The 23,983-nt window shown below is 47.4% G+C and overlaps 1 protein-coding gene across 3 annotated transcripts in view; it reads right to left on the bottom strand.

Annotated features, from left to right (window-relative positions):
* Positions 1–9,070: 9,070 nt before the first annotated feature.
* The window catches only part of DOK5 (docking protein 5), a 349,205-nt gene continuing 334,292 nt past the window's right edge, over positions 9,071–23,983 (bottom strand). For all 3 annotated transcript variants that reach the window (XM_082745606.1, XM_082745607.1, XM_082745608.1), the window contains 2 exons: positions 17,329–17,449; positions 9,071–9,836 (listed from right to left, as the gene is read on the bottom strand). In XM_082745606.1, coding sequence (XP_082601732.1) covers positions 9,772–9,836; positions 17,329–17,449 — 186 coding nt within the window. In that variant the 3' untranslated portion in view covers positions 9,071–9,771. The remainder of the gene's footprint in view (positions 9,837–17,328; positions 17,450–23,983) is intronic.

Raw genomic sequence — 23,983 nt, 5'->3', positions numbered from 1 at the left:
TCATTATTATCCTTACATCAGGGAGGGAAGAATCCAAGAATCCAGAGAGGTTAAGTGCATGGAACGGAGTAACACCACCACTCAGGAGCTGATGGGCTTGAAATTCTTTCCTCCCACCCGTCAGTTCCTAAAATGGGCTCCTCACAACCCCAATCCTAAAAGATGCTCCAGGGAAAAAGGCTCTCCTAAACCTCAGAAACTACCGTAGTCTCTACAGCAACTTATGTCTTAGCAAAGACAACAAAGAGGATGATACAGGTACCCATGTGTTTTAAGCCCCATATTTAATCCGTGCAACACCCTCATTGGAAACCTACATTCCAGAATGCATGAGGTGGGATCTGCAAAAAGAAAACAAAACAAAACAAAAATACTCATCAGATCCCTCACTCCAAAAGCGGCTTCTGCTGTCTTTAGATCTGGTTTTGCGCATTAGCGTAATGGATGTCAGAAGTGGTTTTCCTTTATTTATTTTTTTTTTAAGATTTTATTTATTTATCCGACAAACAGAGATCACAAGTAGGCAGAGAGGCAGGCAGAGGTGGGAGGAAGCAGGCCCCCCGCCCAGCAGAGAGCCCGATACAGGACTCGACCCCAGGACCCTGGGATCATGACCTGAGCCAAAGGCAGAGGCTTTAACCCACGGAGCCACCCAGGCGCCCCAGAAGTAGTTTTTCTAGCTGAATAAAGGGGCGTCCATGAATCCAGGGACTCTGGAAAGCTAGAGACATTCCGATCTCTTTCAGGAGGAGGCAGTAAGACTCCTGCAAACCTAAGAACCTTCACCTGGCAAAAGGGTGCCCTTGCAGGCTTAGGATTTCCGACAGGTCCGCCCTTTGAGTGACAGTCAGCAGACTCTCCCACCTCCCACCGGAGTCTCAGCTCAGTCTTGCTGCTGGAATATGGTCCCATCTGCCTCAATGAAATCTTGACCACAGTCAGCACATCCGAAGGCACAGGGAGCTCAGCCCTCGGTCGGCATCACTGTTTCTGTACTGTTCCTGTTAGCAGGTGTTTGAAGATTTGGTGCAACTCCATCGTGAATGGTATCTGATGGCCGCGTGTGAGAGCGAGCAGACCTGCCTTCGCTTGCTTTTGTCACTGAGAGCTGCTGATTCAGTACCAACAACAACCCAACTGGTGTAAAGTCCAGTTGCAACGAATATTCTGCCTCGTGTGGCCGACACTAGATCATTACACTGCATTTACCCAACGTCCGCCTTCAAGAAGTCCGCAAAGGAAAAAAACAAAAAAACAAAAAAAACTGGTTTGACTCTTCATTTACCAAAAATTCATTGAAGGCCAAAACCACACCCCCTCCCCAAAATCCCCCTCCAGGAACCTGAACTGGCATCTCCTGGAATGCCCTTGGGGAAACCCCGGTCTTGCCCCGTCTGACCCCTTCCCGATCAACTGCCATTTCCCCCAGGCAACGCAAGGACCAGAAGGAGGTACTGGACTTTTAGGACTTCAGAGCCCAGTTCTCCATTGTTCTCTGCTCTTTTCTTCCTTCTCCAAGTGTATATCACAGGATCATCAGAAACCCTATTGAAGCCTCTCTCGGACTGCCCTGTGATCTTATCTTCAAAGCTTCCAGCTAGGCCTTGGGCTCCCGATTTACAGGACAGCTGAAGGAAAGTAAATTTGGGGGCTGGCTACCTTTGATAACCCAATGCTTCTCTTTCTCTCTTTGTTATGAAGGTACAACTTTAAAAGGAATTCAGTGATGAGGAAAATAATTCTACAGTATTTAGCGCGGGGGGGGGGGGGGCAGTCACTGTGACTGGCTTGGGGCATTTGATCAAAATAGGAACTGTGTCCCGTGGCTTCAGTAGAGGTCAATTATCAAACGACTGCCCTGGAAGGTTAAAAAGGCAAACACCAGGGTCTGCGTGGGAGCCTCGCATGGAAGCTGGAAGCTGGGCATGGAGATGCCCAGAAAGACACCAGAGCATACTCTGCTGTCCTGCTCACCTCGTCCTTCCTTCAAGGAGCTCCTTCTGCACAGCACGGGCCACAAAGTCCATGGGACCAGCTATAAAATGAAAACGCAGAGCTCCTCGTGCAGAAAGTAGGACGGAGAGAAGTGCGGGTTAAGGAACTGAAATGTCAGCGCTCCTCCTGTCTCCCAAGCTCCCCCTCACGCGTCCCTGTGTTTCTCACTTGCTATTAACGCCATCGTTAGAACAATTAAAAGTCTAAGTTATTAGCATGAGTTTTACTGGTCACCCTTCTGTGGTGCAGTGTCCAACTTCTTTCCTTGCTAAAGCACTTCTGCTTTTTATCAGAGCAAGTACCCAAAACCCAGCTTCACAAAAATGTTATCCCAGAAGTGAATTTAGTGGGATCTAACATGGGCACGGGACAGCCTCTCGCAGGCAGGCGCTCCCACAGGGCCAGGAGAGGCGGAGGAGCACTCTCTCCTGCAAACACTCAGCTATACCCCCCCCCGGCACCTGTGCGAGTGCATCGCGGCACCCCAGGGCACCTTAGCACACAGTTTGAGAAACACAAGTGCAGAAGTAAAACGTGTCGAAACTGGAGTTTGACTGTGCTAGGGGCAAGTTGCTTCACGGCTCAGTGCATCATAAAATAGGGGGCAGGGGGTGTTTGCCTCACAGCGATGATGTAAGGATTATGTTCAGCACACCCGAGTTCCAGAAATGTCGGAGCTCCCCGGCACCGACTTCTCTGTAAGAGCAAGACCACTCAGCCGAGGCAGAACCCAGATCACGTACCCCGTGATTTAATGACATATCTGTTGGGGACTCACCTTCCATTTATTTACAAAATGAGTATTTACTGAGCACCCACGAAATTCACCGGGTATTTTGTCTGGTGCCAGGGGTACGAAGCTAAGCCTCATGGACATAGAACACCTGCTCTCAGGAAGCTTGAGGGGCATGGAAAAGGCCGACAACCCGACAGCCACAGGAAAATGTCATTTTGAACCACAATGTGTGCTCTGCACGAATCCTTCGTAAAGGCTTAGGACGGGACACTTCGTCCAGTCTGGGGGGGTCTCAGGAAGGAACTCTGACAACCTGGTGTTGGAGTGGCAGTCTGAAGGGTCCGTTTTGTAAGAGTGGAAGAAGGTAAGATTCTTCTAGGCCAGTGGAACTGCAGAAACAATGACCTCTGCCACGGGAGGGAGCGGGTCCTCCTGGGGGAGGGCGGAGGATTCCCGACCACAGAGAACATTCGTTTCACAGGTAATGCTGAAGGTGGGAGACACGTGCAGTAGCAGGGATCCCAGCCATCAGCGGGGGGACAGCAGGGGGACAGCAGGGCTCATATGGAGCAGGACCCACCAAGCCTTTCCTGCAGGGGGCATATGGCCCTGTCATAGCCACTCAGGTCTACAGGTGTTCCACCAAAGCAGCCATAGATGATACATAAACCAATAGGCATGGCCCTGTGCCAATAAAACTTTATTTACAAAGCAGGAAATAGGGGCGCCTGGTGGCTCAGTCAGTTAAGCGTCTGCCTTTGGCTCAGGTCATGATCCCAGGGTGGTGGGATGGAGCCCCGTGCCGGGCTCTCTGCTCAGCGGGAGTCGGCTTCTCCCTCTCCTCACCTCTGCTCGTGCCCTCTCGCAAATAAATAAATCTTAAAAAAGAAAAAAGGAATAAAAAAAGGCAGGGAGTAGGTCAACTTTGGCCAGTTTGCAGACCCTTTCTAAAGAGGGCTTCGCCGCGCACCGCATCGGTCGGGCCCAGGAAGGGTAACTACCTACGGAAAAGACGAATGATTGAAACTGGTTCTTTGCCTCTTGGGGTTTCCAGGGCAAACGAGCAGATAAACACAACACGTTAATACAGAGACACAAAGCGGAGCGGTCCGTCTGCCAAAACCCAGACCGAAAATACCGCTCCTGACCCACCTTCGGTCTCTGCGGTCCGCCGAGCAGCTCCCGCTCGCCAGCCCAGGGCAATGCAACCGCGCCAAAGGCCAAACGGAGACCGTGGCTCTTGCAGCCAGGCTGGGAGAAGCCTGGGGCACGAGGAGGCCCGGAGGCCGCTGGGCGCGTGGCTCAGTGCGCGTGGAGACCTGGGTCGTTAGCAGTAGCCACCGGACTCTGGCTCCTTCCTCCCCCTGCTGGTCTCGTGCAGCCTGCGCTTTGCTTTTCGCGAGTAGCTCTTGGCTGCGGTTTCCCGTGAAAGAGAACAGTTCAGGAGGACCTCGCGCGGCAGGCATCGTGGAGAAGCCAAGAAGGCCAAACCGAGTTTCCTTATTAGTTGTTATAGCAACAAAGAAAATACTCCCGAGGCCCTGCAAAGGCCACGTGGGAGCCCACTTCCAGAGCCGCGGCCCCAACATGCCTCTCCTTCGGTGGGCAGCCCCCACGCACAATCACTGTGGTACCTGGCTGCCTCAGTTTCCCCATCACCTGGCCTCCCAGCTCCTCCTGCTGACTTCCTGGCGATGTCCTGGTTAGGAACACCTTGCTGATCTAAGGTGTTCAGGGATGAGAACTCTCTAGTTCTCAGTGGCCAGATCTCAGGGATGAGAACTCTCCATTTCTATCTTCTCAAGGTTTAAGACGGGATTTTACACCACCTGTCCCGGAATTGCCTAGAGACACGGATTGAAAATGCAGAATCATGGGCTCCCTCCACCCCCATCCCAGATCCACGGAAGGAGTATCTTCTGGCAACACTTGAGAACTACAGGCTCAGAGAGGAGAACGTGGGCGGCTCCCTCCTATTCAGCACAACTGTAGGTAAATGGTTCTCACAGGGTCCTCCTGCCTGGGCGGAGCCGAATCCTCCCAGATTCTGCCCATGGGCTAACTCTGCAATCAGCCGACCGCTGGCTTTCATCAGAAGAGGGGCAGACTTGCCGCCAATGTTTAACCCAAAGAACTCAAAACCTCTTAAGTTTTGGGGTCTTTTAAATGATCTCAGTGATCATTTAAACTATGATCTGGAAAATGAGCGCTGAGCGAAGAGAGAAGGAAAGTAACCGAGTTAGCTTTGTAGTAGGAGCTCGACCGAAGTAGCAGAAAGAAGTTGTCCTGCCGGTAACTGTTGAATGTCTGTCCGTAGGCAGGTCGCAGATCTTGTTTGAACTTGTTCCCTCGTCTGTAGAAGGGTGAGGGAGTTAGGCTAAATGACTTCCTCGGGGTTCCTTCTGATTCTCTTAACTTCGAAAGGCAGGCCATCTTGATCCAGTGGTTTGTTATGCACTCGTGGTATTGATTTGTGAGAAGAGCATAGAGATGTTTACTTATATTGAGTCCAACTGGTATGTCCTCTTCGGAATATATGGACTTTTTTGGCAACTGATAACTTAAAGTCTCAGAATGGTAGACTTTTATGCATATGGTACTGAATATATAACAACCCTTCTGTTACTGAGTTTTATGTGTGATAATTTATCTGAGGTAAGCACAGGACACATTTTTAGTTTGTGGTTACAAACAAGTTAAAAAATACTCTTTAATTGTATTAAAATATCATTTAACGCTCAAGGTATTGAGCTGGGAGTCTTAATGGGAATCGGAGAAGGGATGTGGGTTTTTTTTGCTGGGACTGGAGAGAAGAAGATTGTGTTAACACAGGTGACCCCCCCCAGCAACACAAGGGAAAGGCACACTGACTCCTGATCAGTTGAAAACCTGAGAACAACTTCTCAGGTCGTGATAGCTTCCCCTTAACTTATAGAACAACTGGAACTCTCTCCAACAGCACAGCTGACTCACACACGTTCTGCATGTTGCATGTATTATGCATTATGGTCTTATAATAAGAAAACGGTAAGAAACGAGAAAATACATTTACGATATTGTATTTATGAAAAAAAAAATCCACATATAAGTGGACCCAAACAGTTCCTGGGAACTCCCACACAGAGCTTGGCACATTCAGGTATGATACTGAATCAGTACTTGGTAAATGCATGAATGACTTTCAGAAACCCAGGCAGTCTTACCCTAACAAGCATTTTAATAAACTACTACATGAATCGGACTCAAACTGAGTAAAGATCTTTTTTTTTTTCCCCTAAGATTTTATTTATTTATTTATTAGAGAGAGAGGGAGAAAGAGCAAGCACGTGTGCACAGGCAGGCAGAGGCTGAGAGAGAAGCAGGCTCCCCGCTGAGGAAGGAGCCCCAGGTGGGACTCGATCCCAGGACCCCGGGATCATGACTTGAGCCGAAGGCAGCGGCTTAACCCACTGAGCCACCCAGGCGTCCCTTGAGTAAAGATCTTTATAGCTGGCCCTGCCTGGAACAGGGACGCACAATACACTTTACTCACCAAGCCGCCCACCTCACCTCCCACCAAATGTTGTCCCACCAACAAAAATAAACGTTGCTTTTCTAGCAGAAACAACAACTACATCTAAGAATTCTGCAGCGTAACCTCCAGATTTAGCTCATTCCCAATGCCGGCACGAGGGCTTTCCAATACGGTTTGAATCGTGTACAAATCCACACGGCTTTGGAAACCACCCCCTTTTCTTATATTGCTTGGTCACCACGTGGGCTAGAGATTAGAAAAAGACAACCAAGAATCATTTCCCTTTACTGAGGGAAATAATAATAAGTCAATTATAATAAATAAATTTCCCTTTATTTAAGGCCCAAGATTATGGTGTTTAAATTTCTCATGGTTTTGGGTCCAAACCTGAAACTACTCAAAGGGAGTATATGAGGTTCTTACGATTTAGAGGAGGGGCTGGCAACCACAGGGTGGGCAGATCTGGCCGGCCACTCGTTTTTGTAAATAAAGTTTTATTGGCACACGGCCAAGCCTATCGGCTTAAGTACCGTCTATGACTGCTTGTGCAATACAGCAGAAACAGGGACCACAGGCCTAAAATATTTATATTCTCACCCTTTGGAGAAAAGTATCCTGCCCCCTAAGGCAGCACGTGGTAGGGCTTGATGTAACAGAGGCTCAGGAATCCGATGGCCTGGGTTCCAACGTGAGTCCGCCATTTCGTAGCCATTACGGTAATTAAACAAGGATGCGGTTGGGGCTAATGAGCCAGCGGCTCGACCAAGCAAGCCAAAACGTAAGCCGGAGTCGAGGCGTGGGCATCCTAGGAAACGAAACTCAAGCACAACCAGACACAAGACTTTTTCAAATAAAACACGCATTTAAACTAGAGTCGACCAGCTAATTTCCTTCCTTTGCTTCCTCATCTGCTCCGTGAGGACCTCTCCCCGGCTCCTGTCCCGGGACCTCTCCCCGGCTCCTGTCCCCGGAGCACCCCTCGCCGTCTTTGGTTTGCCCCACTCAGACAGTTTTTGCTCAAAGAAACTTGAGAACGTTAACGTGCCTCTTTTGACCTTTCAACAAAGCTAAGAGATCTTGGGCATACATATTCTTTAAATTTTTCAGGCTCCTTAAACCTCAGTTTTCCCATTTATAAAATGGAACCACGAATTAGACTTAACCTGGTGGACCCGCTGTGGGGATTAAGTAAGATCACACAGGGAAACCACTTAGAATAGCACTTGACAATAAATTAAAAAACCACTAGGAAACCGAGTAAAACTCTCTTTTTTTGGTTGATCGGTTTCAGTTTTTAAAAATCCTAAAGGAGGTTCTGCTGCATAGTTTACTACATTCAGTGACATTTCTTTACACGCTCATTAGGTTTAGACTTGCTTCAGCAACTCTGACTTCATTAAAATTATAATTATTTCTTTAATTCCATTCCCTTTATCTCCCTCTTCACGGTGAGCCCCCACGTCGGCAGCCAAGGCACCGGGAACCAGGGAGAACCTCTTATGAGACAGTTTGGAAGAGACAGAAAATAAAACAAGAGCCAGCTAGAGTTAGGACAATGACTAGAAGGACTAGTCAAAGGGGTGTGGCAAACCAGATTTTTAGAAGACGAACCTGAAGACACCTGGGAAAAGAAGGAAGAACTAACATAATGTGGAAGGTAGCTACCCAGAAGCCAGAGAACATAAAGGCATTCACTGTGTCATTTAAGTGTCCCTAATCTGCTAATGCTTAGCTGAATTTAACCCTTCCTCCCCCGGATTTTTGTCCACCTCCGGGATAAACCCCAACTACCTCGGATCCAACCGGGATTTTCACTAGACAGACTTGGATTTTTAGCAGGTCCATTGGGGTCTCATTGGTCAGTCTCCATCTTGAGATATTCCGCACGTTTGAGAAGGAGCACAAATGAAAATGAACCTTTTTATGGCTCCTGCGTGGTGCTGAGTAAAATTCACTTTTTCTCTAAAAATTACAGGATAGATTTTTCTGGGGAAAATGATAATTTTAGAGGACTTAGCTCAGTGTCTGGCACTGAGAAAGTACACAATCAATATTAACTTGCCTCCCCTTATGGGAAGAATTCTATCCCCAGGATAAGAGTTGATTCATCTCTCCATTCAATTATCACGTATTTTTCAAGCACAGGTCTAGAGCCTGGGAAATAGGGCTGCCAGCTTTAGCAAAGAAAAATACAGACCATCCCATCAAATTTCAATCTGAGATATACGGTGAACAATTTTTTAGTGTATTTCTATCCCATGCAATATCTGGGATGCACTTACACTAAGCACTTCGTCATTTATGTATCAAATTTAACCCAATGCCCTATATTGTATCAGGGAACACCACAGACAATAGGGTAGTGACCGAGACACCCACCATCCCTGCTTCCCACAAAACCACAGCCATTCTAGCCTCGGGACCTCCCAAGATTGAATTCCCACCTGGCAGTTCCTAGTGGGAAAGCCCAGGGCACAAACCGACTGCCTCTTCAGAGGCCCATGGCCACCGGAGACCCATTTAGCTGATGTCACTCTCTATTATAATTGCAACTTTATTTCCCTGTCATACTCCTCTGCACCTGATGTAACAGGACCTGCGTCTCCTCATCGCTCTATCCCGGATTCTATCTAGCAATGTGTCTGGAATGAAAAAAGATGCTCAGAACAGATCAGCTGAATGAGGAAGCAGGCAGATGCGAAAACAGTCACACGGACATACAGGGCAATGCCAGACGGGCTCCCGGCTCGCAAGGAAGATATCCACATGCCCTTAGAAACACCGAAGATAGAAGAGAAAACCAGAGCACCAGAATCCGGAGAACATGGGGGTAAAGAATGTTCATTTATTTGAAAGTGTTTTACGGAGGGACTCCAAACAAAACAAAGGCTTTTAAAAAAGGAAGAAAGGGGTTAGGAGGAAGATGGTGTGAGAGCAAAACTGTAACCCTGGAAAGAAGACTAAAGGGTCCTTGGAGGCTATTTCTTAACCTAATAGGTAAGAGTCAGTCAAAGCACTGATTTAACGAATTGGTAACATCATAAAAAATAATTTCTAGTAGTTAATCAGAACCATAATATTAACAACAGAGGAATACGGTATCAATGGATAACAAATAATGAAGAGCCATTTTATTATCAGTACCGACTGTCATACAATTGAAACACTCAGAAGGAAAAATCACAAGAATCCACAAAAGGACAGATTCAGAGAAGTGCAGGGGACACGGTATCTACAATAGAAAATCATTCTGTGGCATTGACTCCTTTCTGTCCAGCTGTAAAAGAGGGAACAAAAGTCGATATCTACAGAGCATGTTTCAATCACGCTAAGATTTTTTTTTTTTTTTAAAGAAAAAGACAAATATTGCATTGCAGTTTCCCAGGACCACCCAATTCGCCAGGAGTCCCAGCCTCTTCCCTTCATGGCTCCCCTCGCCGTCATCCTGTGGCCTCCCGGCGGATCTGCAGCGGCCAACACATCACAGGTGTGTCACACAACGATTCTCCGTGCTCCGCAGCATCCGTCAGTGCTCGGATCGGTAGGCAGGGAAAGTCTCTGTCCGATGAAGCTTCAGAGGGCTGGAGACATCTTTTCCAAAAAGAATTTAAAACCGGCAGTTATCTTTCAAGAAAGCACGCCGTCAGATTAGCTAGCAACAGGCTTCTACAGCACAGACATAAGTAACATGCAACACAGGATCACAGTGAGATGCAGGTAAGAGTCAGGAGACACAACGCGATTAACATGTCATTTGCACAGGGCGGGGTCTTTGCACTGAACCATGATCCGCCCGCTAGCCGCTACTTTCCTCCTTAATTTTTTCTCTTCATCAGCTCCCATGTGCAGGATATTGAAGGGGAAGGAGAAGGAATCATGGGACTGTGACAACTTTTGTCTGGCTAGAAAGAAGGCAACATTGTATTCATACTTAAGAAATTTTGTTGCAAGGACTCCCTGGAGCCCACACAGGCATTATTATTTCTGGCTTAGGCTCCAAGCCAAGACAATTGAAGACATGGGGAAGGGAACAGGGAGGGCCCAGAAGCAGGGGCCAGGCATTCTTTGTTTATAAAGGGCCAGATACTAGATATTTTAAATTTTGCAGACCATTCAGTCTCACTGCAACTCAAGTCCACTGCCCGCCCCCTGAGAGCAACCACAGGGGATGCAGGACGAAGGGGCATGGACGCTCCAGCAAAACTTGGTTCATGAACACAGTGGACTGCACTGGGCGCCCAGGCCCTGGCTGGTCCATCCCCGTGGACGGGGCGCTGGATTTTATACGAGGGGTTTGACTGCCACCTGCTGGCCGGCGGTTGCCACAAGCCCGGGAATCCGCGGGGGCGGCTCTGGGAATTCTCAGAAGGGGGCAGAGCAAAACCAGCGCAACTGAACACAGCACTTTTTTTTCTTTCTTTTTAAAAAAAGATTTCTTTTTTTTAAGTAAGTAAGTAAGTTAGGTATGTATGTATGTGTTGATTGATTGATTGATTGATCTGACACAGAGAGTGAGCCCAAGGAGAGGGCAGCAGCAGCCAGAAGGAGAGAGGGAAGCAGGCTCCCCACAGAGCAGGGAGAGCAACCCAACCCCGGACCCGGGGATCATGACCTGAAACGAAGGCAGACGCTTCCCCGACTGAGCCAGCCAGGGACCCCGAGGGCAGCATGTCTGGTAACCACACGTGTGGGTCAAACCCGCGTACTGCACAGATAGGGCTGTGCCACGGGAACAAGTTCAAGACACTGATGTTTTTAAACCGGGAACCAAGCAAAAAGCTTCATGGGGGCATATGGCTTAGTTTAACCTCCATTACCTTCTCACAAACAGCCCTGAGCTCCGCGAGACCTGTCAAGACCCTTTCTGACATAAGAAATCATGGACTTGGATATTTGCAAGCCTCAACACGGAACCACTGGGAAATTCTGGACCTCGTCAGACAGTCACTGGTGCGCAAGAGCAGAGATTATTAGTAGAGAAGCGTGAATAGTAAGATGTCCGAAATCACAAGAAATCATTTCTTCCAACCTCCTCACCAGTCTGAACACAGATCCTCGCCTGTTTCCACTACACACGCGCACCCACATGCTGTAACACTGAGAAACTGTATTAATGAATCTGAACGCTACAAGGGGTGCCTGGCGGGCTCAGTCGGTAGAACATCTGACTCTTGATCCTGGGTTCGTAGGTTTGAGTGGGCTCATGGGTTCGAGCCCCGTGTTGGCTGCAGGGATGACTTAATGAATTGGGGGACTGCAGGTAAATATCTCATACACCTTGATTACAGTTGGATAAAAATTCCTATGCGAAGGACACTGTGTACAAACATTATTGATGCAAAACCCAAGTCTTCGGTCAAGAACAAAGCCCTTTCTGAACCTTCATCCGTTGCCTCTTAGATTGTAAAAGTTTGTGAGAAAAGGGAATGATCGTAATCACTTGGGGTCACATCAGAAGGGAAGCACCGGCAACCTCGATCATCACGCTGGCCAAGGGACTGTTTCTGGCTTGGCGTCAGTGCTATTGTTAGCTTAAAGCCAGGAAATGGATTGAATGACCGGTCCCACATTTTTGAAGCTCACTAAGGGTCATGAGCTGGGACCAGCCTGTAGACCCCATCTGGGCCCAGACCTCTTCTCTGGCCTGCACAGGTCATAAAATGTTTAGAACTGAAGGTCAATCATTAAATAACTCCAAACTTCCATAAAGGTGCGGGTCTCCCTGTTCTCTTGTTCTGTCTCCTGCCCCAGGGCCCCTGGGATTCACCAGGCACCCGCCACACCCAGCCGCACCCTGGTTCTCTGTTTGCACGTCCCCCCTGACCCTGACAGACGGGAGGGTTTGAGACTTTTGTTTATCTGTTACTCTTTCACGTTTGCTCACATCTTAACCTCTTCTCTCTCCACCGATGCACACATCACGTATGTGACCGCGTTAGAATTAATATTGAAAAGCCAGCATGGATGTCTCTGAAGTAGCCACTCGCTTCTGGGAATCTACCATCGTTAAAATGAATATGCAAATTGCCTGAGCAGGAACCAGTCCTCTGGAGGGGTTGTTTTCCTTCTATGACTCATGCCTTTGAAACAGCCATGGTGGCGGAACTTCTTCTCATAGCTAAGAATATATGCTAAAGAAAGAAAGGAGTTTTAACACCAGTCCCTCACCCACTAGCTCTGTGATCTTGAGCAAGAACTTGACCTCCAAATGTTTCAGGTTCTGCCTTCATGGAGACGGAGAACACAGTCCTGCTCTTTCTGACTCAAAGTCTTGCCAGAAGAACCAGATACGGCAGCACGAGGAATGCCGGGGAGATGGTGCCACAAACCTATGATGCCAATCTTTGATTTCTTAAAATTATCTGAAGTCAAATCTGATAAATGATGCCTATTTGCTTCTTGTTTTTAAACAAGGGACGCTGTCTTCCAAGGCAATTCCAATAAAAGGATTCTGGAAATATTAAGCAATGGAGAACCTTTGGAGTAAGAGAAAGATTCCTAAGAGGATAACTTTGAGAAGGAAGTGACAGAGTTTAAGAAGGGCCCCCGGTGAGGCTGGATACACCTGCTGGCTCCTTCCTCCCCTCAGCAGGTCTTTAAGAAAGGCTATCTTCAGAAAAGATACTCATTCAATATGTCTTGTGTGCCTTGTAAGGCACAAATCTAATACTTTTCTAGTGGTGTGTCCATGTTTACTTAGATTAAAACAAGGAGAGAAAAAGGTTTCATATGCAAATAAATTTGCAGAGCTCTAGTTTAAACAAGATAAAACAGATTCTTTACGGCAGGACATCTCAAAACCTTGAAAACAGTGACGGGCATTCTCAATCTCCAAAAGGAGAATTGAACTTAACTTGGAGCATTTCCCCCAAAATCAATGGACCACACTACTGTTGGGGAAAGGGCCATATCTACTGGAATTAGTGCTCCACAGAACACACTTGGGAACCCACCACTCTGGGGTTATTTTGTGCGATGTACTCCTGAAAGAATCCTGTGAATACAGTGTCCAACTTGATAAATGCTTCTCCTTCCTGAGTCTCTTCTAGGATTCACGATAAACCCTTTTCACATGTTGATTTTGTAGGTGCTCAACCCTAGAAGCATTTTGATATGAAAACTGGAAATGGGGCAGGAGAGGCAGTGATGGTGGATTAAATATGTCTTCATATACCAGGCTGTGTGTCAAAGCCAGCACCTCTTCCCACCACCACCAGAAATAATAAATCCCAAACCGGGGCGCCTGGGTGGCTCAGTGGGTTAAGCCTCTGCCTTCAGCTCAGGTCATGATCTCAGGGTCCTGGGATCGAGTCCCGCATCAGGCTCTCTGCTCGGCGGGGAGCCTGCTTCCCCCTCTCTCTTTGTCTGTCTCTCTGCCTACTTGTGATCTCTGTCAAATAAATAAATAAAATCTTTAAAAAAATAATAATAATTCCAAAACCAACCAGCAGGTGGCTCTGTAGGACTAAATTTGGAGAGGAAATGCCCTGTTCTCTAACCAGATGAACTAGTGCCTCTGTGAGCGTCTATGGGCTTTCCAAGGTTAGCTTCCAGACCTGTCATCTAGAAAAGTCCTCCTGAAATAGCCCCAGGTGTAACAAGCTGGCCAGAGGAGCCACAACTCAAAAACATCATCAAAACAAGGTATCATGTGCAGCGTAACCTCAGTGTATAGCCCACACAGGCCATGATGTCACTCATTCTCTTGCAATTTCAGCTTTATTCATGGAGTGGGGGAAGGGAAGGGGGGGGGGGAGATGGGACAGACACATCGGCAGATGAACTTATCCTATTTGTCATGGAACCGACCACCTCTGATAAGAAGATTTTAGGTAGTCTGAGAACTTTTTTTCCTCCTTAAGGTAACAAATTACTGGTAAATTGAGTCCCACACGACACAGACCACAGAGTGGCCCTGTATCTCAATGAATACTGGTGACTCAAAAGTGATCCACAAGATAACACAAATGCAGACAGATCTAGGCAGAACATGCCGTGAAGAAATCTCTCCGTAAACACTGGTACGAATTAAATACCAAACGAAAACACATGCACTGACACAGGTAATGAAATTCATGCAGAAGCAAATAATCGGATGGAATGACTGGTCCCCAAACAGAAAGAAAATCCTAATAATAATTCTGAAGCGATTATCATGCCATTTTCAGGCACACAGATATTCTAAGATATTTGGGTGTTCCCCAAGTATTATCAGTATGCCAAACAGGGAAACTCTAAGAACTCAAACGCAAATTCATGTTCAGGGAGGATCTTAATATTTGACAAAGAGCAACCAAGAGAAGCTTTAGCCATCATCTTCAAAACCTAGGACACAATCCTCTTCAAAACCCTATAGATTATCAATACAAAGCTTGAGAGTCCAAGAGCTCTGCGGAAAATCTGTGGTATTCATTCTCATGATAATGGCCATTAATCTCACTAGAACCTAGGAAATCACTATCCTCAGATTATTTTTCTGGGACTACTATGACTGGGATCGCTTGAAAAATCTATACCAAGAAACTCGACCTGATTTTACGGTAATCTCATTACTTTTGAGTGATGGGCTGTAGGGATAATTCAAAATAAAAACAGTAAAGGGAATAAACCCACGTTTAATTTTGATGAGTTGTTTGATGGGTGACATGCTAGTTTCGATAAAAAGAAATAATGGGAACTTCTCCAAGGATGCAAATTTCTTTCTTTACTGTGATGCCGTGTATAGCTCTACCTTACTTTCAGAGACACAGTTATTCCTACTATTACTTTGGGATCAGCGGATTGCTAATCTTTGACGACCATCCTGGACTTGTGAGCTGTGCAGGTCCTTCCACATGTAATATGGGCTTTAATGCGTGCAGGTAAATTTGCAAATTTTGTTGTTTTTCTTGGAAAAAAAAAAGTATCTGTATGCTGGAAATAGAGCTGTTTCCTTTCCAGTAACCACAGGATGGATGTCAGAAGAGTCATACATACCCTGGGAACATACAGTCTAACAGTATCCACGACATCCTCTTTAAACCTAAACAGATGTTTTTTGAAACCCCGAAAGAGTTTGTAGAGTATTAGTACACACTGGGGTCCTGATAAGACCCTTAGGCTTCATCATTTCTGATAAACGTCTCCTCATTTTGGTGAAGGATAGTTATTAGATTAGTTAGGGAGAGGAAGGTGAGTACGCCGTTTACATGGCGTCTTCTACCTCCTAAGGATTCTTAAGCTCTGGGGTATTCACTAATAAATTCTAAAACTGCTGCATATCCTGGGTGTTCAGGTTACCCCACTCTTTGGTGCTTTTTTGCAAACACGCTGTTCTAGGGAAATCCCACCATGCATCACCTTTGATGCAAACCGACTTCGCGAATTACCACTCAGTATGTCAGGAATTAAGGTCACTTATCAATTTCCTCCCTGGGAAGCCTACATCACTTCGGTTCTCAACTTCGTTTTGCAAGCCTGACACGCACAATCTAGAAAGACCCACTTTCTTTGTAAAGATCGTCTCGGAAAGTGTAGAAAGTCAAGTTACAAAGCAGTTCAACAGCTTTGTGTGAATTCATGTTATGCTTTAAACTTCCTTTAAACTTTCGATAATTACTATTTATCTTATTGTATATCAGAAAACATAGCCAGGTGCTCTAAGAGTATAAAGGCAGTGGCATACAGATTTCTTTACAAAAATGAATCTATTTAAGGAGAGGAGACTGCATAAAATTGAAGTATAGCATAGGAGGTACACCTATGAGAAAAATGCCGATAATGTAATTCAAATATTGCAAAACTTTCTGAACATGCTGGGGAACAAGCGATCACCCGCCCTGTGCTCCCCTCCCTGCTAAGGGGCAGAGCTTAGAGTCACAAAGACTAGACTGTGAGGATCCTCAGTGCACATCCACTCAACAAAGACGCAGGGCATGGCCACGGCATCAAGGCACTGGGGGATGAAATCCGGAAGACGAAAGACCCATTCTCCTTGGCTTCACTGCTTCCTGGAAGAGGAGGCCACTGGCCACACCAAACAAGACGACGTGAGCCCTGGCAGAAGGACTCTACAGAGGGCGGCCAGCACTCTCGTCTTGGGACCACACGTAGTCAAGATCCCAGGCCAGCTGTAAGGGAGTCTGGGAGGGTTACCTTGCAGTCAGAAGGTAAGACCCGGAGATGACAAAGAGTGACCCAGGATTGGGGGAAAGAAAGAACGGGAAAAGCTCTCTGGGGGAGAAATGGCCATCAGGTAGGGTTGAAAAGGCTGAGTGACCAGGGAACAGGCAGAGCTCTTGATGGCGGAGGCCTCTGTTTCCTGTGGCCCTTCACTTGCTCTCAGACTCATTCGTTCGGCAGGTTTCTGCACACGAACTAGGTGCCATCCTCCGCACACCCTTCTAAGTCCTGGCATCTTGCAAAGTTCTCCAGCAGGGGTCCCCCACAGAGGCCTATTTATTTTTTTTTTTATAAGTTACACACGGACGAGCTATGCGTACATACTATAAACCATAAAAGCTGCACTTCAAAAGATAAGAAAATGTTTAAATTTTTTTTCTCCGTATTCCTGCTGTCTCCACCATGGGCTCTTCTGCACCCTGTTTCTGAGCCCACGCTTCTGGAAAGCAGGCCTCCTAGGGTTTGCTTAGAGTCCCCGCAGAACCAGAACCCGGGACCCCGCCCAATGCTTCCCTTTCCAACAGCACAGGTTCCTAAGCGTGGGCGTTCCCGAGAATCCCCTGGAGGGCTTGATGAACACACAGATGGCTGGGCCCCCACCCCACAGCTCCTGAACCTGGAACTTTCAGGATCCTGGAAGGGGCCCGTGCATTTGCCTTCTAGCATGTTCCCCAAAGATGCTGATGCCGTTGGTGCCAAGGGCACTAGCCTGGTTTCTCGCAGGGCGGACCCCTGCCCCTCCTGCCCACACCCTCCGCGGGTGTCTGCTCAAGGTGGTTTGCTCGGCCACTTCCTAAGATCGAGAAACTCTATGGAGAGGAGGGCCCCGGGATCTGCACTGTAAACAGTTTTCCCAGGTCACGGTGACGGAAGGAGGACGTGCCCCCGAGTGTGGCCTCTCCGCCCCGCCCCGCCCGCTTACCTTGCAGGCGGCAGAGCTGCCCCGCGCTGCGCTGCCGCGTGATGTGCTGCCAGTAGGCGCTGCGGGGCAAGGGCACCATGGTGCTCAGGGAGGCGGCCCGCTCGCTCATCTTCATCTGGAGCTGCATCGAGGGGGAGAAAGGAACATGTCAGCGACCCCCGGGGCTGGAAAAGGCTCGGCAGAGAACCGGAGCGCTGGGAGTCAGAACCCCGGAGCAGCTGGGGGGCCCATCAGCGGGCATCTGCCTCCTGGGGGGCTCAGCTACTTGCTTTTGCTCACTCGGCGGCATCCATTCCTCCCCCGGCTGGCAACAGTTTGTCCACTTTCCTCCAAAGAACCTCCCTCCCACCAGTTCAGTCAATTGAGTTACAGGAGGCTGACCTCACTACTGATTCTAGGCATGGTTTGGTGACCTAAGTCAGGCCACTAGACACAATCCTTGGGAACTTTTGTGGAAGAAAGAACCCACAGAGGTAAGCCAAGGGTTTCTGTCTGTTCCCTCCATTGCGCTCTCTCCCCCAGGTCGAGAACATTTCCCGGCGCGTGGCAGGTGCACAGCAAACGCACACTGCGTTGAATGAACGGGCTTCCTTGTGGGGTTGCTGGGGACAGGAGACGGGCCGGAGCCTGCCTTGGAACAACAAAGGGACAGCATTCCAGCCAATGCACTGACTCAGAGGAAGACAGCCAAGAAAAGGGGGCGACCTTGGATCCCACCTAAACCTGGAAACTAGCCCCGGACTTCTCAATTATGAGCCAATTATTTCTTTTCAGTTCAAGCGGATTTGAATTGGGTGTTCTGTCACTAGGAGCAGAACAAAGCACTGTCTGCTCTTCCAAGCGTCTGATCCTGGGTCCAGATATTCAGGGAGGAAAGGGGACGCTGGGGCTGTTGTCCCCAGGTCCTGGGGAGTCGTCAGTGGCCTGTCTGACACATTGGCGGAACTGACCCTACAAGGGAAGTTTCAGAGAGAAGATGGCCTCCGAGAATGGGCGGGAGTTGAGCAGAAGGATAGGTACGTGGGGACAGTACAGCAGGAAGAGCCAAGTGTCTCCTCTCCGCCCGCTCAGCATGCCATCATAGTTCAGTTTTATTACGCGTTAACAGAAGTGACTATCTGCAATGTTCGATTTCTCGAAGTTGTCTGAATATCAAATAACCCACCTCAGTCTTAAAAATGTGCCCAGAATTATACAGATCTGCAGAAGCTTATGCAGTGAGACATAGTCTGCAAGGCTCTAGAACTGGAGGCAGCTTGGGTCTCTGCCCCCTGAGACCAGGTTAATTGCACTGAGACCCTAGGACATACTTGGCCATGGAAAACCGGAGGAAGGTAGATTCACATCAGTGAAAAATGAAACATGTATGTATTGTATTATTAGGGAAACAGTGAGTTGCAGACCATTGTATCCAGTGGAATGCCACTTTAATTGCTCATATGAGAAGCAGTGACAATAAATGCCTGCCCACTTGGGCTGTATTAGAGTTCAGTACCTGCTCAGCACCTATCTAGCACAAACTAGATACAGGAAAAAATGAAGGATATGTAATTATTATTATGAATTACAAGGCCCATTTAAATATTTTTTACTTTTGGGGATGCCTGTGTGGCTCAGTGGGTTAAAACCTCTACCTTCGGCTCGGGCCATGATTCCAGGGTTCTGGGATCGAGCCCCACATCGGGCTCTCCGGTTAGCGGGGAGCCTGCTTCCTCCTCTCTCTCTCTCTGCCTACTTGGGATCTGTATCTGTCAAATAATAAATAAAATCTTTTAAAAATATGTTTTACTTTTTATTTTTTAAAAAATTTTATTTGACAAAGATCCCAAGTAGGCAGAGAGGCAGGCAGAGAGAGGGGGAAGCAGGCTTCCTGCTGAGCAGAGAGCCTGATGCGGGGCTCGATCCCAGGACCCTGAGACCATGACCTGAGCTGAAGGCAGAGGCTTCACCCCCGGAGTCATCCAGGTGCCCCTCATTTAAATATTTTTTAAAAGAAAACTCTCCATTCTCCACACCTCATCTCTATGGTAGATCCAGGCCTAATATCCATCCATTCATTCAGTGTAGCCAAAATAATAGGAGGCTTCATACCCCCTAGTGACCAAAACTCATTCTAGGTGATGAGATTGAACGTGGAAAAAGATTAGAACACCAAGTATTCCAAAGATCATTTAATTTACATGGTTGCGTTTACATACAATGGATTGAATTCTCGGTCCTATCTCAATAGGACAATTACCAAAAAGTGTCCCCCGGAAGAATCAGATAGCACTAGGTTTCATGGGGACATTTTTCTCCCTAAATATGTCTTATCAAATCAAAAGGGCAAAGAGCCAAGAACAAAGCTAACAGAAAAGTTCTGTGGTTCTTTCTCTATTTCTGTGCACGTGAATGTCTCAAAGCTTCAGAACAAAAAATGAAAACAAAGAAGCCGAAATCTATTTACCAGTGACTTCTGGTGACGTTAAACCTCCTTTACACGAAACACAGAAATAAACAAACAAATAAATAAAAAGAACTGGATTTCCAAGGTACTGGTTATTGGATTTTCTTCATAAAAACCGATTCTATTTAACATAATAAAAAAATCTAACCTAAAGAAAACATTCGGGAAATAGCCATCCCGTCAAATTATTCACTACAATACCATGAATATATTTCCGCAGACCAGCGTGATTTGACTGTATTTTTAGAAAGCTTATTTAGGAACAAGAATGCAATGACACCAACATCATGTTTCATGGAGAACATGACACAGCCTGGCTCTTTCTTCCTCAACTCTTTGGAAGATTACCATAGTTTATGGAAAAAAGGGGGCATTTTAATTGTCTCCAGAGAAAAATAATGAAAGAAAATCTTATTTAGCAATGCAATTCTTCAAGGGTGAGAGGTTGTCCAGTGAGATATCTGTCAGGGAAGTTTCCACGTCATTTTTTTTTTTTCAATAAAGATCTTTATTTATTTGACACACAGAGAGAGAGGTCACAAGTAGGCAGAGAGGCAGGCAGAGAGAGGGGGAAGCAGGCTCCCTGCTGAGCAGAGAGCCCGATGCAGGGCTCGATCCCAGGACCCCGAGATCACGACCCGAGCCGAAGGCAGAGGCCCAACCCACTGAGCCGCCCAGGCGCCCCCCACGTCATTCTTTCTTGCTGCAAGGCACCCCGAGCCTTACTCTCAGCCTCCAGAGTGGGGGACCTGAATGGACACTCATTGGCGCTGCCGGTGGAGAGAGAAAGCAATGTGTTCAGAGGCTTTAAAATTAGGTCATCTCGAGTACACAGAAAGAGAGGCTGACTCTTCCTCCTTTTTCCTTTTTAACCTTCCATGCTTGTACATAGTTGGCTGTCTTGTTCTGTTTATAAAAATCATAGTAATTTCACATGAATAAATGAGAAGTAAAGATGTCCCCAAACCATAAAATCTGAAGTACAGCTCTCTCTGCTGTAACGAGGCACGGACCTTCCCATCTGCAATTCTTTTGGGAAAATCAGTTTATGGGACGACCCCTCAAGATGTCTGCTGCTCTCTAACCAAAGGCATCGCTCCACAGAGAGACAGCTCGGAGGCTGGAGGGTTTGCAAGGGTTGTTAAAACACATATGCACACACGGAAACACGTTTGGTTAGAAACACTGTCTTCCTAAGTCCAGACTATGCAGACGGAGCCCAGGCTCTTCCCAAAGGGTGTGCACCCCTGACTGCATAGCCACGTGAACAAAGTTTGGTCCAGAGCTCCACAAGGTGGCCAAGCCCCTCTCCGGGTAGAGCCTATGGTCCCACTGTTCACCTCTTTCTTTCTTCCTTTCTTCCTTCCTTTCTTTCTCTCTCTCTTTCTCTTTTTTTTTTTTTTTTTAAGATTTTTATTCATTTATTTGAGAGAGAGGGAATGAGGGGCGGGGGAGCATGACAAGGGGAGGGTGAGAGGGAGAAGCAGACTCCCTGCTGAGCGCAGAGCCTGATGCAGGACTCGATCCCGGGACTCCAGGATCATGACCTGAGCCCAAGGCAGTCGCTTAAACAACTGAGCCACCCAGGCGCCCTCTGCTCTGCTCATTTCTTGACTTCTTAAACGGTAGCTTGAAGACCCTCTGTCTATGCCGTAGTTTACTGAGGGCTTTTCCCTCTCCCGCTAAAGGTTTTAATTCTACTCCTGCTATGCTGGGCTTCCCTTGCCCAGGAAGGGAACCAACGCACTTTCTTACACCAATGCACTCTGATATTAGGGTGAATCATTCTCCAATTTATCAAATGCATCTGAACTCAGTGTGAACACAGAAAGGATGTTTTAAGTAGAACTGTCTACCACATCTGCCTGGCTTGTTCCCACCTTTCCATTACACAGGTATCCTTGAACTCTCTATATAAAAATGATCCAAATCATCATTTTTGCATCCTGCGACTACTAGGAAAGTTTAATATAATCATGGAACACCAGACTATGGGATTAGCCAGCCCAGTCTCCTGCACTAACAAGCCAAAAAATTAGTACCCGAGTTCACCCAGCATGGTGGCAGCTGGCACCTGGTTCCCAGGACCTGAACTCCATCTCTCAGAACCCACTAGCAGGCACCTACTTGCTCTCCACCTTGAATTTATTGAAGTTCAAGGTTAAATTCCAATCGCCTCCTAAAACCATGGCTCCCAAGTGGGGAGCAGCCTTCACAGGTGCTCATGAACATTCTAAGTTGGATTTTTCCAGAGATTGGCCACCTGAGCCAATAAATGGAAAGTACATTTATTCAGCTTATTACCAAATACTTGTTGATTTTGAGGCATAGTCTGTAACCGCCAAGAGCTTTTGTCTAAGACAATCCAAGAAGGATGAAGCAGGGGTGGCTCAGTGGGTGAAGCCTCTGCCTTCGGCTCGGGTCGTGATCTCAGGGTCCTGGGATCGAGCCCCGCATCGGGTACCTGCTCGGCGGGGAGCTTACTCCCCCCACCCCCCCCACCTGTCTCTCTGCCTGCTTGTGATCTCTCTCTGTCAAATAAATGAATAAAATCTTTAAAAAAAAAAAAAGAAGAAGAAGAAGGACAAAGCAGAGGACATCTGGGGGGCCTGGGACGACAGGAAAAGGGCATTAAAATCTGAGCAGGGGGAGTGACAAGAGGACATGGAATCAGAGAGGAATTGCTAGAGGAGTTACCGGGCACACAGCCGAATCCCCAGCTGCTTCCCCCGGGGTCACAGGGGTTCCAGGAGCTTCACATCTTAGTCCATCTCCCAGATCACCTCCAGCACGCAGGAGGCTGCAGGATGTCTGACGTCAGACTAGGCGTCCTTCATTGCTCCTTCTAAATGTTAGACTCTTAAGATGCCTGCATGTGTGTGCACTCGCAGCTCTGGGGACAATATGCCCAGGGAGCCAGAACGGTGGTTGGCGCGAAGTCAAGGCTTGGAGACGCCAAAGCCAACATGGAGGCCCAGGATCATTGGAATGATCAGTGACTAAAAACCAGAATTTTAGAACCAGAAGGGAATTTTGGTATTTGTTTTGCTCACTGGTGTGTTCTCAGCTCTCAGAACGGTGGCTGTTCCGCACACTCTTGCCAAGTGAAAGACTGAATCCAATCCACGATGCGGGAGAGCGGGCTGGAACCAGCTTGCGAACGCCAAGTATTACATTTTCGGAGAGTTTGTGAGCTGGTTGTTAAATGCAGCCATCAATAAAAATTAAATCATGCAAACTTACAGTTACATAAATTGTGTATATAAAATACACAATTGTGTACATGGTACTCAAGTCACAACAGATGTATTACTCAAAACTCATTGCTTCCTGTTATTATTTTACTATCGTCCAAGCTCTGAGATTATCTGAGTCGGTCACATCTACTTGGCAGAGATGGATGTAAAAGAGCACGCCTCTCTAGATCACTTCCCAACTCTGCGTTTGCACACAGGCGCTTTTCTTCAGAGGGCCATTTCTTAAACATTTGCGAGCACGTGAGTAAATCCAACCCATAGTGTAAAAGAAGGGCCTGCGAGCCAAACACGGAGCACCAGACAGGCTGTGTGTGGTCTGTGTGCACCCAGCCCCCCACTTCTCACCTGGCTGACGCCTACCTTCCTTTCAGGAGTCAGATCAGGAACCCCTCAACATTTTCCTGACATCTCGTCTCTGTTAATGACATCTAGTGCTCCTACCAGGTATCTCTAGTTCCATTTTTAAAAAAATTTTTAAAGATTTTATTTATTAGAGAGAGAGAGAGCACACAAGCCTGGAGGAAGGACGAGGCAGAGGGACAAGCGGACTGCCCATGGAGCAGGGAGCCCCACTCAGGGCTCCATCCCAGCAGTCTGAGATCATGACCTGACCTGAACCAACCAAGCCGCCCAAGTGTCCCTCATGTCCCATTCTTATCCCATCATTTCATTGTTTTGCTGACAGCAGCTGGACACCCCCCTCTCCACGGCAGACCACAAACTCCTGGAAAACGGTGAGTATATATGTTCTCTCCATATCCCCAGCGCCTCACTAGGGCCTCCAAAAGCCTCACAAATACAGAATGGATGGAGGAATAAATGAATGAATGAACAAATGAACCCCACATTCGCCCAGGCAGCAGGGGACAGTTTTTAGAAATCACTCCTCATCAGCTCAGCCAATGAGAAGCACCATTAGCCCAAGGCTGAATTCCCGCAGAAGCTCTAAGTC

This window comes from Mustela nivalis (assembly GCF_964662115.1).
Source record: "Mustela nivalis genome assembly, chromosome: 8".
Lineage (NCBI taxonomy): Eukaryota > Metazoa > Chordata > Mammalia > Carnivora > Mustelidae > Mustela > Mustela nivalis.
The sequence above is the reverse complement of the archived record's forward strand: the minus strand, read 5'-3'. Positions and strand labels throughout refer to the sequence as shown.